Source organism: Lycorma delicatula, chromosome 2 (assembly GCF_047948215.1).
Source record: "Lycorma delicatula isolate Av1 chromosome 2, ASM4794821v1, whole genome shotgun sequence".
Taxonomy (NCBI): Eukaryota; Metazoa; Arthropoda; class Insecta; order Hemiptera; family Fulgoridae; genus Lycorma; species Lycorma delicatula.
Window position 1 is genome coordinate 21050126 of NC_134456.1, and position 14291 is coordinate 21064416.

Below are 14291 nucleotides of genomic sequence, written 5' to 3' on the forward strand. Positions count from 1 at the left end.
AAAAATAAATAATTAATCCTAGGAAAGTATTAAAATTTTATTAGATTTTTACTTCCTTGTATGAAGTACAAGAAGTATTGTAATCGCTAACAATTTCGATTTTCAGATTTCAACGGAAATATCCATTTTGATCATCCCTGAGCCATTTTGACTAGTTTCGGCGTGACGTCTGCATAACTAAAGAAAGATTAGTCGTAAGATGTTGAAATTTTGGATTTCAACAGGACTGATGTAACATCTAGTTTTGAAGCTCCCCTTTTGATTTTAATCGACTGGACCAAAAGTGTCCAAAAAAGCACAAAATCCCCCCAAAAAAATGGATTTTTTCTTAACTGCAGTAATAAGACTTCATTGAGAGCTTTTCAACGATATATCATAAGCGGTACTTATTTTCAATGGTTGCAGAGTTACAGCCAAATAAAATTTTAATTAATGAAATGTATAGATCTTACAAGGCGAAGGCATGTCGATTTGAATCCGACTTGATCTCCTTTTTAACTTTTTTTTTAAATTTAAATATATTGATTTATTAATAATTATTAATCTCTAATTGTAAAAAAAAAATTTACGATAAATAATATTTCAACAATACCAATAAAAAATATGATAAATATCAGAAGTTATTAATGAGATAAAATTTTATGTACTTTTCATACAAAAAAAGAATAAAAAAAACTGTGTACATGTAATTTAATAGGCGTACAGGGAAGTCATTTAGTGTCTACATCAGATTTTTCAGATATTGATCATATTGTATTATACTATTAAAGCATTAAAGCTCAACTTAAAATATGTAATATTATCAAAAAGATAATGATTTTCCGAATGAATGCTTTTACAATAATTTTTTCTTCATTACTCTTTATTTTATGTAGTTTAGTGTTGTTATTGAGACTGATCGAGAGCAGATGGACTTGCCAGTATCTTTTCTACCAATTTTAAAATTGTTTTGGGCATTCAAAATTTCTTTGATTTCTTCTTTTTTTTTATCTGTAAGTTCCTGTTTATTTGTTTAAGATTTACTGCAAAAAATTTAACTATACATTTTGAAAAATATTTTGCTCATTAATGAGTAAGTTTTCATCATAATTATCTAATGGTATGACAATTACTCTTGTATGTAGTAATTCAATACTGTCAAATAAAATCGAATCTATCTGCTAAAAGAAAAAAAAAAAATCAGCTCTACATTTAGAAGAAATTCTTTCAGAGTTTTATATATATATATATATATATATATATATATATATATATATATATATTGTAACAAGACCGGTATTGAGGACCTGAGTAACGGATTCCTGCCAATTAAGAAGAAAGTAGTAGAAAATATAATAATGGGAGGAATAAAAAAAGGTACTAAAAGAAAACCTTTTAGTAAACGTAACAGGTCCGTTTAACAATTGTCTTTTGTAATACGTCCACTGACACACAATAAATCAATGTTTATTCCGTGAAAAGAGTTACCGGACCAGGTTATGGTGGAATGCATAGAACGAAAGGGCTCGGTCGATCGTTCTCACGCTTCTAACTGGGTCCGGTCTGGCAGGTAAAGAAGATAAGAATATAAATACTCCGGTGAAGACCAGTTAAAAAATCAGTTCCGCGAGCAGAGTGCGATGTGAGTCTGCGAGGATATCAGTGAAGGAGCGAATTTCAAAGTGAACTAAGTCGGGGCAACTAAGGTCGGGGCAACTTCACATGTAATAGTTCGGCGAGTTACTGTAAGACTATAAGTGAAAGAGATAATTGACTAAATTTCATTCATAAATTGTTAGGGTAGATTTATTTGTGAACTGAAAAGGTATTTGCAGTTAAAGAACTTTATAGTTGGCTTATCTATTGCACTATTGTTGTTAATACAAGACCGGTGGTTAAAAGTATTAAGTGCGGTCATGTAATATTTTTTATCAACGGGACTAAAATCTGATTTTCATTATTTATCTACCTGTGAATAAATCCTTACGATTATTTTAAATTCTGTTTTGTATGTAATCTCTATTTACTATTATTATTAACATTTATGATTATTTGTGTTATTAACATTTAATATTATTATTGTTTACTGTTGCTATTATTGTCATTATTCTAATTATTATTGTGAAATTTTTTATGGTCTGTTATTATTATTATGATTATTACCATTATTCTGATTATTACTATGGTTGTGATAACTATTCTTTTCTTTACTAGTTGTTTCATGATTGTCGTTTACTATTATTATTGTTATTGTCATTGTTATTTGCCTTGTTTTACTTATGTTTTTAAACCAATAAATTGTAATTATATAAACATTTTCATTTATCAAACTCTCAATATCCAGATCGAGCCGCGTACACGCGACAATATATATATACACACACGCACGCGCGATTATATATTTTGGATGATTCACACGAAGAGTGTAAAACGTTTTCAGGATATGTTCTACACTTGAAATTAAAGAAGAGACTTCATATAAACATGGGTTCGGAAACGGATCGTTAGCGAGTATCGGCTGGCGAAAGATTTTTCTGTGATTTTTGTTCTTTTTTTGTAAATTTAAACCAGTATGTAATTTTTTCACCAGAATTAAGGGTCAGATTTAGTGGTTTTAATAACCTAGAAATTTTAGTGTAATATAACTAAATTTAGTGAAATAAAACCTAAAAAATTGAATAAAATAGGATGCAGAACTGTATTTTTGGTAATATTTGAAAAAGATAGGGTAAAAGACAAAGATTGGAATGGAAAAAATACTACTTTATGTTTGACGTAAAATAATTTTGTTAAATGGGTAATAAATACAATTGTTTTAAACTAAACTTGTACAGGATTTGATTTTTAATAAACTAGTTTGAATACTATCCACAGAAACGTTTTACAAAGTATGAATTTTTAAGTTTATTAAAATAAAAACATACCAGAATGTGGAAGAACCAGAAAAGGAGAGTTGTATGAGAACTTATAAAACCTAAAATAATATTTTATTTATAAAATCATTCCATTTCGGAATAATCTTTATGAATCTAGGTGAATTTTAGTTAATAGTGGCCGTAAAAGAAAACTAATTGTCGACGCCACTTTTTTGAAGTGTTCTTAATGTAGTCACTGGTAACCTGTAGGTAACCTTGCAGGATGAAATTTAAAATATGATATAAAATTATTAATAAAAGACAAAATTTATTTATATAATAAAAAATAAATAAACAACGTATCTAAAGGGAACTTTATAATAAAAAATAAAGAAAAAAAGCTAATTCAAAAATTAATTAATTTCTTTAAAAAGGTACTGTGGAAAGTCAAAAAGGATTTTAAATAAAATTGAACATTGGTTTCTCTTACAGAGCTTGTAGAATTCATCTGTTTTTTAAATTAGAAATAAATATTTAATATAAAATTTATCTTGCTTACTTTTGTATATATAAAAATTATTTTGAAGTTCTAAACCACGTATTTTAAACTAATAAGTGTTAAAAATCTATTTTGTTTTTTTTTTAATTTTTCTTAATTTTTAAGAAACTTAAAAAATACTTTAAGTTTTAAATTATCTCGCTTCTATGTATAAAAGTAACGTAATAAGAAATATAGGTACCATATAAAAAAAATGAATATAATATTTTACATATATATATATATATATTATATTTTACTTCTTATCTGAAATTTCTAAAAAAAATCTCTTGGCTGACCAAAGAATTTAGCCTAATGAGCATAGGACGTAGGTTCCACTTTTTTCAAGGTTTTCACTTTAAGTTCAAGTATAAATGCTAATCGCACTAGTTAATTTTATTTATTACAATATATGCTACTTCTAATTAAACCAATATTGTAATACATTTCTGTAAAATTACAGTTCAGGTAATAATTCTGTTTGATTAACAACAGTCTTGTTTATTTTGTTACAGGACTCTGGTGGTTTTATACATCATATCAAGAACAATTTTCGCTGAATGTCCTCCAGAATGTGCATGTATGTTAGACATAAAAGGACGAAGACAAGTGACTTGTTCTCGAGGCGGAATGACCAATACGATCCCAACACTTCTAATAGATTCACACGTAGAAGTTCTACAGATATCTGCTCCAGAAGAAAATCAAAATTCATTAACTATCGGACCTATATTCCAACAATTTTCACACTTAGAGGAATTACATATCGTACAATCAAATGTTCCAGCTATAGGAAAACATTCTTTTTGGGGTGTACCTACACTTAAAGTACTCAATTTAACGCACAATAATATCAGCCAAGTACTCGAACCAAATTTTATGGGACTGGCAAACTTGATCGAATTACATTTAGATGATAATAGAATTGAATCCATGCACAGCGGAACGTTTCGTCAACTTCAAGAACTTCGCATACTTTCATTGGCACGTAACAGAATAACGGAGCTCGCTCCGAGACTTTTTCTCAAACTAGCTAAGTTACAAAGACTTGATCTCAGCGGCAACACTCTTTACGAGCTAAATCCTGAAGTTTTCAAGGACGTACAGGTATGATATATCCTACTTAATTCAATATTAAAAAATTTAAAAGAAAATGTTTTAAAATCCTTATGCATATGTATTTTATCTCAGGTCCGAAAACAAAATTTAGAATTAAAATAGAAGAATTTTACGTTCGTAATATAGAAAAATGTAACTACGAGAAAAAATCACGATTAAAAATTATATTCCATTAATACTTTTTTTTTTACAAATTTAAATTATTTTTACAAATCGCTAATATTGAAGCTCGTAAATTTCTTAGTGATTCTTAATTAATACGAATCTTCACATTATATTCCATAATATTTGATATTATACTTCATTTTATTCTTTCCAATTTAATTGTATTCCATCAAACACAGTAAATTTTTGTGCCAATTCTCACAAACATCAATGTTTTGTATTTGTAGCATTCAAATTTAAAAATAATTTTTACGATATTTTAAATTCTTTAATTACAATATTTTTTCAACATATATTAAATTTTATCAGTTTATCTCAGAGATAATAAAAAAAAATTCAATTATTCTGTTGACTGCTGGCTGCATCATATATCTACTATATTTACGTATATAAAATAGACATAAGCATAGTCTTATATTATATCTACCCAATTATATCCTTTTAATTACTCTATTTGAAGTATACTTAGTTGTTCATAGAGTCATTTAACAAGGAAATGGTTTTTGATATCATGTGTGTTATTTTGAATAAAACTACCACTAACTTGCAAATACCCTAAAGTTTTGCATAATAATCAGATTATAGTGGATAGCATCAGGTAGTTATTTGTTCTAGTAAATACCGTTCTGCTCGGCTCATATTCTAGTAAGCAATTACTTTTAAATGCTTCATAATGCTTGATTTGATGGCGTATTTTGACCGTTAGGGTTAAATTATTAGATATGATCTTGAAGTTTTTGTTAAGTTTGGAGAAAAAAAAATCCAAAAATTTCGATTATTTATCAGTGTAAAGATTTATAAGTTTGGCCTTTAAAAACAAAATAAATTATAAGTTGTCCTTTTTTTTATTGACGAGGACTTCAACGCTATTCACTATAAGGTATGAAAGTATTATTTATAAATATATCCATTTATTAAATTTTTAAAAATCTAATGGTTATTTTGTACCTCATACTCTTTCCAGAATGCGATTCGTTATTATTGTTTACCTATCGTATTATTTACATTACTTCCGATGAAAATATAGGGCACTAAACAAATCTGAATTTTTAAGAGTATTTTTTTCAATTATCCCTATTACAGAAGGAGGATTTGGTTGATAAATAATAATATGCATTATTAACATATTTCCAAAATATAAATTTTGAAAACATTCTGAATTTAAAGGCTCGTAGAAAGTTGCGTTCCTTGATTACGTAGTAAATTTTAAACGAATTTTTTTTCTAAAGTCGATTTTTTTAATAATTTAATAATTGGCGTAATTTTTGTAAAATACACCATATAAATTTATGGGTCCTTCCGCAAAAGTTTGTAAAAGGACAGCGCTCGTATCATAAAGCTATTTAAATCAATATATTATAGCTTAATTTTATCTTAACTGCAATAAAATCTACATTACGTTTAATGTTTTTTTTTTTTTTTTTAAATATTTCCGTTTCATTTTCTCAAATGAAAAGAGGATTACAAAAGAAAAATCAACAAAGTTATGAAATCAAAATATAAAATTATTAACAACACCCCCGAAAAGATGTAAAGATGCTTTATAACGAGCGTTTGGTATGAAAAATGAAAGCTAGTGAAATATTTCGGTTCAGAAAACTGAAAGACTTGAACAAAAGCGTATACATGAGCAGAATAAATCATTATAAGCCTGCGTTCCCTTCCAGTGCCACATATTCTGACTTAAAATTTTCATCCGAGAACTTTTACACTTCATAATTTCTCGTGACGAGAATTTAATTAGCGGGCAGTGATATTATATATGAGGTTATAAAACCTGCATTATATTTTTGTTACAGATTGAACGAAAATATTCAACTTTAAATTTTATTTTGTTAATTTTAAGGTATTTCAATTTCATAAAAGAGGTAAAACTTTTCACTTATTTTAAAATAATATTATAATGTAACAAGTATAATTTGTAATTATTTTGTTAAACTTTTCTGTAAATCTGTTAATTTTGAAAAAAAATTAAAATTAATTTCTACTTAGAAATTCAATTCTATAGAATTTTAAAAACCTTACGTTTTCAAACATTTTGTGTAACTTTATTTATGCATTTTTAGTATTTAAGTACACGATTGGCGTAGTGAAAAAATGCCAAAAATCAGTGAATAAATATATGTACAATTATATCTATATTATTTTTTATGTTATTATTATTATATTAACTATTTATATTACAACAGATGGTCGGTCATCTTAGATACAGCCCTTTTATTGTTTTTGTAAGCGTTATAATTTTCCTTAAATAATTTTTTAAAGGATGTGCTAGATTTATCCATATAGATTTTATTAAATTTCATTATACTTAATTTTGTATATTCCGCTTAAACTTTCTCCAACATTTTTATTATTATTTCTTAAATATTTTATAATATGTTTATTTCGTTTGTAAGCTTTTTTATATTTATTTTTATCATAAACATCAATAATTTTTTTTATCATTTTATGTGTATACTTATATTGTAAGAAAAAATTGTTAATAAGCTCTTTGTTATTTTTTTGTTGTAATTTTGTTAGATTATTATGGTACTAAATTCTTTGTTTTTAATAAACCTTTTCTATAATTTCTACATCAATACAATTAAGTACTGCTATTTGTTTTATTGTATCTTATTTTCTTATTGAGTATTCAAATATGTCATATTAAAGAAATATTTGAATTCTCAGAAAAAAAAATAAACTAAAACTATATTTATTTACGTACGTATTTTGGAAACTAAGTGAATAAAACACATCACGAACATACTAATGATTTTTGATATTAGGAAAATTTTAAATATAAATATGCATCGCCCATCAAGTTAAAATATATTTTCATTGAGATTAATTTGACAAGGTCAAGAAGAAAATTCGTTTAATGGAAAACAAAGCATGGAATAAAGAAATATAATATTTATTGTTTACAAGTTTTAATCGATGAGAAATTTTATCGAAGAATTCGTTGACGTCGACATTTACCATTAATAAAATATTTTTGTGATATAAGAATAGTATCAATAGATTCTTTCATTGAAAAATTTGACAAAGAAAATCCAATGTTTTCAACGTCAAGAGAGTATTATTGTTATCTCTTTCTGTATTTTTTAATCATAGAAAAAGTTTAATTTTTTGGACACTGAAGTAATTTTTTTTCTATCCTTTGCACGCTTTATCGTTTGTTAAAATGTTGTTGACTTATAAACTACAATCCTAGTAGATTTTTGAGATGATCTCAAATTGAACCAATGGATGAAATTAAATTGTATAAATACTCTATCTTCAATTTTGTATTAATATAAGATTTTATAAAACACTTTTAATATAACACTTTTGTTTAACGTTTTAAAGTGGTACTAAATAATGGAATTATTATTAAAATAGTTATAAAAATAATATTCCATTATTAAAATAATGAAATAATGAATATTTAGTATCACTTTCTTTTCTCCCATACCTAGGAGGGTGGACCAGCTAATGCATTGCATGCCCTCAGAGGTTGCCTTTGCCTTAAAACCTACCGTGACCCTGCGGTGATCGGCATAGCCGGGTCCCGTGAGGTCCCGACCTCTGAGGGTGTGCAATGCATTATCTGGTCCACCCTCTTAGGTATGGGAGAAAAAAAACGAAATATTCATTATTCCATTATTTAAGTTATTTATACAGTACTTCATTCTAAACTGAGCATTTTGTACAACAAAGATTTTCGCAAAAAATTTGAAAACGTGGTTTTTAGTATTTTCAATTTAAATATCTAAAAGTAAACAATCAATTTTTTGTAGTGCTTTAATAGATTTTCTTTATCTCAACAGTGTTGTCTTTTTATTTACACATTTAAATAACAGGACTAATAATAAAAAGTACTTTACCTGCAGTATAAATTTTGAAATATAAAATATTAATTAAATAGTAATATAAAATAATAATACTCTCTAGAATTACGGGATATTACTCTCTAGAATTAATAAATAATGTTATTAAAAATTAAAATTTATATGGGCGTGAAACTCGGACGAACGGAGTACCTGAGAAGAAAAGAATTGAAGCTTTTGAAATGTGGTGTTACAGGAGAATGTTAAAAATCACATGGGCGGTTAAAGTCACAAATGAAGAGGTGTTGCGGCAAATTGATGAAGAAAGAAGCATTTGGAAAAATATAATTAAAAGAAGTGACAGACTTATAGGCCATTTCTTAAGGCATCCTGGAATAGTCGCTTTAATATTGGAGGGACAGGTAGAAGGGAAAACTTGTTCAGGCAGGCAATGTTTGGAATATGTAAAACAAATTGTTAGGGATGTAGGATGCAGGAGTATACCAAAATGAAACGACTAGAACGAGATAGGCAATCTTGGAGAGCTGCATCAAACGAGTCAAATGACTGAAGACGAAAAAAATTAAAAATTATACAGTATTATTAAAAACTGATATAGAGAAACTCTACAAAAGTGCATATTATAATTACATATATTTTTAAGACAATTTAATTAACTTTTATTTTAATTTTAAAAAAAGTTAGGCGATTTTTTAAACAAAAGTACTATTTTCAAGGATCATTTAGTAAAAAAATTAATTATCTATTGTGTGTCTAGTTTAAATTTATATATATATATATATATATATATATATATACAATAAAACTCACTAAAATACAAAAAAAAACTATTTTAAATGTAAAATCAAATAAACATTTTAATGTTACTGAGAAATTATATGGCATGTAGTAAGTGAAAAAAGCAATATCTCTGCTTATTAAAAATATATAAGATCATCCTAAAAGGTTACAGCAATTTAAAAAAAATTGTACCTCAAAAAATACAAGAGATAATCAGACAAGTATTTTTTTAAAAATTCGCCAACTCAAAAAAGGTTTTTTTATCTAAAATGTTTTAAAATGAGCTCCATTGGTCGCTATGGAGATATCCAGCCAATAATCGACTTTTGCCCAGGTCCACTGGATCTTCGCAGGCGTAACTGCGGCAATAGCAGCAGTGATCCGTTGTCTTAAATGTCGTAAATCCCTGACTTTTTTCACTGTAGACAATGCATTTAAGGTATATCCATAGAAAAACGTCTAGGGGTGTCAAATCTGAGCTTCTCGGAGGCGAAGGTATAGGACCTACCAATCCAACAATTTGGGAATCTTTCATTGAGAACGCGTCAAACGTCTAAGATAAAATGTTAGAGCGTAAAATCTTGCTGAAACATTACAGCAACGTTATTTTCTTGTAATTAGGCTAACTTGCGAGAAAACGTACAGTTGTAACATGTCTAAATAAACATCCCCTGTGATAGTAAGCTCATGAAAAAAGAATGGACCAGTCACAAGATCGGACATAAAACCGCACCGCACGTTTATTTTTGAGTATTTCTTTGAAATATTCAACAATTTCATTGGGTTGCTGAGATCACCATGTCCTACAATTATGCCGGTTGACACAACCGCTGACATGGAAAATCGCTTCATTTTTTAACATAACACGTTTTAAAAATGTTTCGTCATTGTCAATGTTAATAAGCATTTTAATTGTGAATTCAACACGTTTAGGATGATCTGTAGGTTGAAGGTATGTAAAAAACCTCTGGAGTTGATGATTTAAAAAAAAAAAATACTCGTTTAATTATTACCCAGCACAACTTTTCTAAATTGCTGCATCCCTTTTCGATAACTCTACATATATACGGGTAATGTCTGTGTTAAAATATAAAAATCATTAAATAGTTATCCGTATTTCATATATTAATTTTAATAAACTCAAGTAAATATACATTTACACTAATTTCTTTGTGTTTCGTTAAGTGTTGTTTACTTAATTTCTTCTTCTTTTAATTTTAAATACTGTTATTATTATCCACCATAGTTATTTTTTAAGACAATAATTCATTATTTTCTACTGATCATGTTTGTTTAACGGTTGAAATAACTATCTGCTTGTAAATTAAAAAACATTTTTTAACGGTTTCGAGTGTTTTATATCTATCGAATTTATTTTAATAAGTGTTTATCAGAGCTATTTCTTGTTATCTAATTTATACGTAGAAATAATATTAACAAAAAGTTTCCTTTAAAAATATAAATTTAATTTAACGTTTCTTCTGATAAAAGTCCTGAAAACATTTAAAACGTAATTTAAAAAATACAATCTGAAAAAAATTGTGGTGACTATTAGTTATTAAAATATTTTTACAGATGTTATGGTAATTCTTCAGTTATCTAGATTTTTATATCTCAAATATCACCTCGCTTTTAACTAGATCTAGAGAAAAAAACAATAGTTTGAATAGTAGTAACGACAGTAAGTACTATCGAGAATAAGTTATAATCGCAGAATGTCTAGAATAAAAGTGCTGAATTAAAACTTAAAAAAATCTTTACACTTTAAAAAATCTTTTGTTCATCTAATAAAAGGAGGTGAGAGTTTATTTACTATTTAGATTGTATTATAAAGTAAACCGGGGTTGCTTAAATTTGAAAAAGTTCGAAAAGAGAAATTTTTTCTATTTGCTGTACTAGACTGCAAAGTAATTAAAGTAGTCTCTGGGCTTTAATCTGATGTGATTGATTAATTTAGGATGTTAAGATTATAAATAATGTGAACATACTTTAATGTAAAATGTACATACACACACACACACACATATATATATATATATATATATATATATATATATATATATATATATTTATAATCATATAATGTTGCATATCTTTCTGTTACAGGAGTTGCGAGTATTTTCTTGCCGTAATTGCTTCTTAAGAAATATCAACACTCATTTATACAGTTTGCTTTCATCATTGACGCACTTAGATCTTGGAGACAATCAATTTAAATATATAGCTTCTGACGAATTTAAAGATTTAAAAAAACTTCAAGTATTAAAATTAGACGGAAATCAGATTCCAGTCGTGTTAGATAAGACGTTCAGTGCGCAAAAGAAACTTCAGACGCTTTGTCTTGCAAGAAATAGATTAGCAAAAGTTACAAATGCGGCGTTTGCAAATTTAACCACTTTAAGAGAACTCGATATTTCATATAATAAATTAGATCGTATTGAAACGACTACATTCATTCCGCTAACGGAATCATTAAGGGTTCTTAATATAAGCGGCAATAACATCGCCGTGTCTGAATTAAAATATGTATTACAAGTCGTAACAAAACTTAAAGCACTTTCTTTGAGCGATATGTCATTAACAGATCTTCCGCTCGGGTTATTAGTTTACGTCGAACATTTACGTTTTCTTAATCTTTCTGGAAATAATATGATGCATTTTCCGGCACAAGTTCTTGCGCCGGTTCCGAAATTGGCTGAATTCGATATTTCCAGGAATCGATTTCGAGGATTGGATGAGAGGCTAATGGCTAGATTGGAAACGGTTCCTGTACTATATTTACAAAATAATCCGTGGACGTGTGATTTATGTCATATCGTTCCGATGTTAAGCAGAGTGAATCGTTCGCAATATTTAAAAGACGTCGTTTGTACTTTGCCGTACAGTCTAACCGACAGGACATTGGGTTCGTTAACACAGAGCTCATTAGGTTGGTGCGGGAGTGGTTTGGGGTACCGAGAAGATGTTTTCTCAGGGTTGAGTCTTACACATCAATCTCAGATCGGGATAATTGCCGCCGGAGCAGCTGTAGCATTAGTTCTTATTTCGGCAGCTGCAATAATAGCGACGGTTATTTATTCAAGACATCATACAGCGTATTACTACACTCACGAAGAGAAACGCGGCCCAGAACACGATGCTATATTTGAGAATCACGGTGCGGTGCTCGACGATTCAAACAAACCAAAAAAAGTTTCCATAGCGACTATCGATGAAATAACAAAAGATCCTGATTTACAAGTGATCGCTAATGGAACGTGAACGCACAATTAATTGATATAATCTCTGTTTCCTGTATGTTTAGTGTTTGGGACCATTTTAAAATTTGAGGGTGTTGTTAAGATAAAATGCTCATTTTTGTATTTATTATATAAAATCCTGTTTAAAGTAAATTGTAATGTAATTTATACTAATCATTTTTAATACTTCACAAAAAATTGTTGTCTATAAATAATTATAATATTCTGAATGTTTTTTGGAATGTATTATATTAAGTAAGCTTTTTATATAAAAAATATAAATAAAACGAAATCCATTGATGGGATTTTCATGGTGATATTCACACGATTAAGATTTTTCAAAAAAATCATTTGTAAGTACACATTAATCGTCTATAGGACCGAAATATTACGCAACGCAGATATAATTTATTTTCCAATATATAATATATTTTTCAAGCAACCTCAAACTTACTACGCAAGCAAAAATTATCTTTAATTCTAGAATTGGAAGCGAGTGTTTTATTCTAGACTTATTAACATTTATTTCTCTTCGTTTTGGAGTTGTATGATGTAGATTTTTTTATCATATACGGTACAACCTAACAAATACGAAATTACAACAAAAACTGGATTCAAATTAAAGTAACATAATTGAAAATCTATACAAACATAAATCCTTAACAACTCATTAAAGCTGTTTACAGTAATTTAGATGAATTATTTGACTGTTGATAATGAGGATAATTAGCTAGGAACCGGAAGGAAAAATGAGAAGAAACTCCATCTTGGTAAATTCTTTTTTAAGTGGAGAATCACTTTTTTTATTGAAGTTAACTTTTCCTTATAATTCTTAAATTACAGGTTCACTATTTTAATTTTTATGTGTCCTGTTTTATTAATTTTGTGTCCTGAATAATCAAAATAAATAATCTTTAATTTGAAGTCTGCATTGTACCGAAAAAAATTCTATAATCAAAATTTATTATCAAATTTATAATCAAAATAAATAACTAAAATTACTACAATCAATGTTATTGCAGTAATAATTGTAGTAATAATCAATTTTTATTAATAATTAAATAATATATTTTATAATAATGTTACATTTTCTGTTAACATTTTCGGTTTTAAAATACTTAATAAAAATAGTGGCGAGTAGTCTATACTATTCCTCCTTTTGTAAAATTCATCCTTTTAAAATTTCGTTATTTCCTTAACTAATTAGGTTGAATTTGCGAAAGTCTTCTGTAATAATAGCATACCTGTTTCCATATGTAACTGAAAAAATGTTTTGTGGGTAAAATTAGGTACTGTTAGTAAAAATCATAACTAAAAAAGATTCATATTTTAACCGAGCGAAATAGTTTTTATATTGAAAAATAATTTGATTAAGTAAGTATATACACGAAAATTTACAACCAGAATATCTTTATGAAGATATTACACAGCTTCGAAATTTTTTTCTTATTCATAGAAAGTGAGTTATCTGCTTTTAAGAAATTAATTAATTTCTAGGGTTAAATACATTTATAATATGAAACATATTCAATAAGTTATGCTAAATGTACCCTGGTAATGCTAAACGTACCGTGGTACTTAAGCAATAGCCTTATGTATAGTGATCTTAAGTTGCAAACCGTTCTGCAGGAAATCTCTGTGGTCAGCCTACGTTATAAAATCGTTCGGATCGGCACCCAAATTATTTGGCGGCCAATTTATTGATAACACGATCAGTGATTTTTCAAGATTGCTGAGGCAAATCATTATTGGTTTTCCATATCGTTTCAATTAGGTTATTTATGGTCTGGCTGTACGGATA

General features: G+C 27.6%; 1 protein-coding gene across 2 annotated transcripts in view; it reads left to right on the top strand.

Annotated features, from left to right (window-relative positions):
* Positions 1-13412, top strand: part of LOC142320538 (uncharacterized) — a 505330-nt gene extending 491918 nt beyond the window's left edge. For both annotated transcript variants that reach the window (XM_075358439.1, XM_075358440.1), the window contains 2 exons: positions 3888-4479; positions 11358-13412. In XM_075358439.1, coding sequence (XP_075214554.1) covers positions 3888-4479; positions 11358-12512 — 1747 coding nt within the window. In that variant the 3' untranslated portion in view covers positions 12513-13412. The remainder of the gene's footprint in view (positions 1-3887; positions 4480-11357) is intronic.
* Positions 13413-14291: the final 879 nt, after the last annotated feature.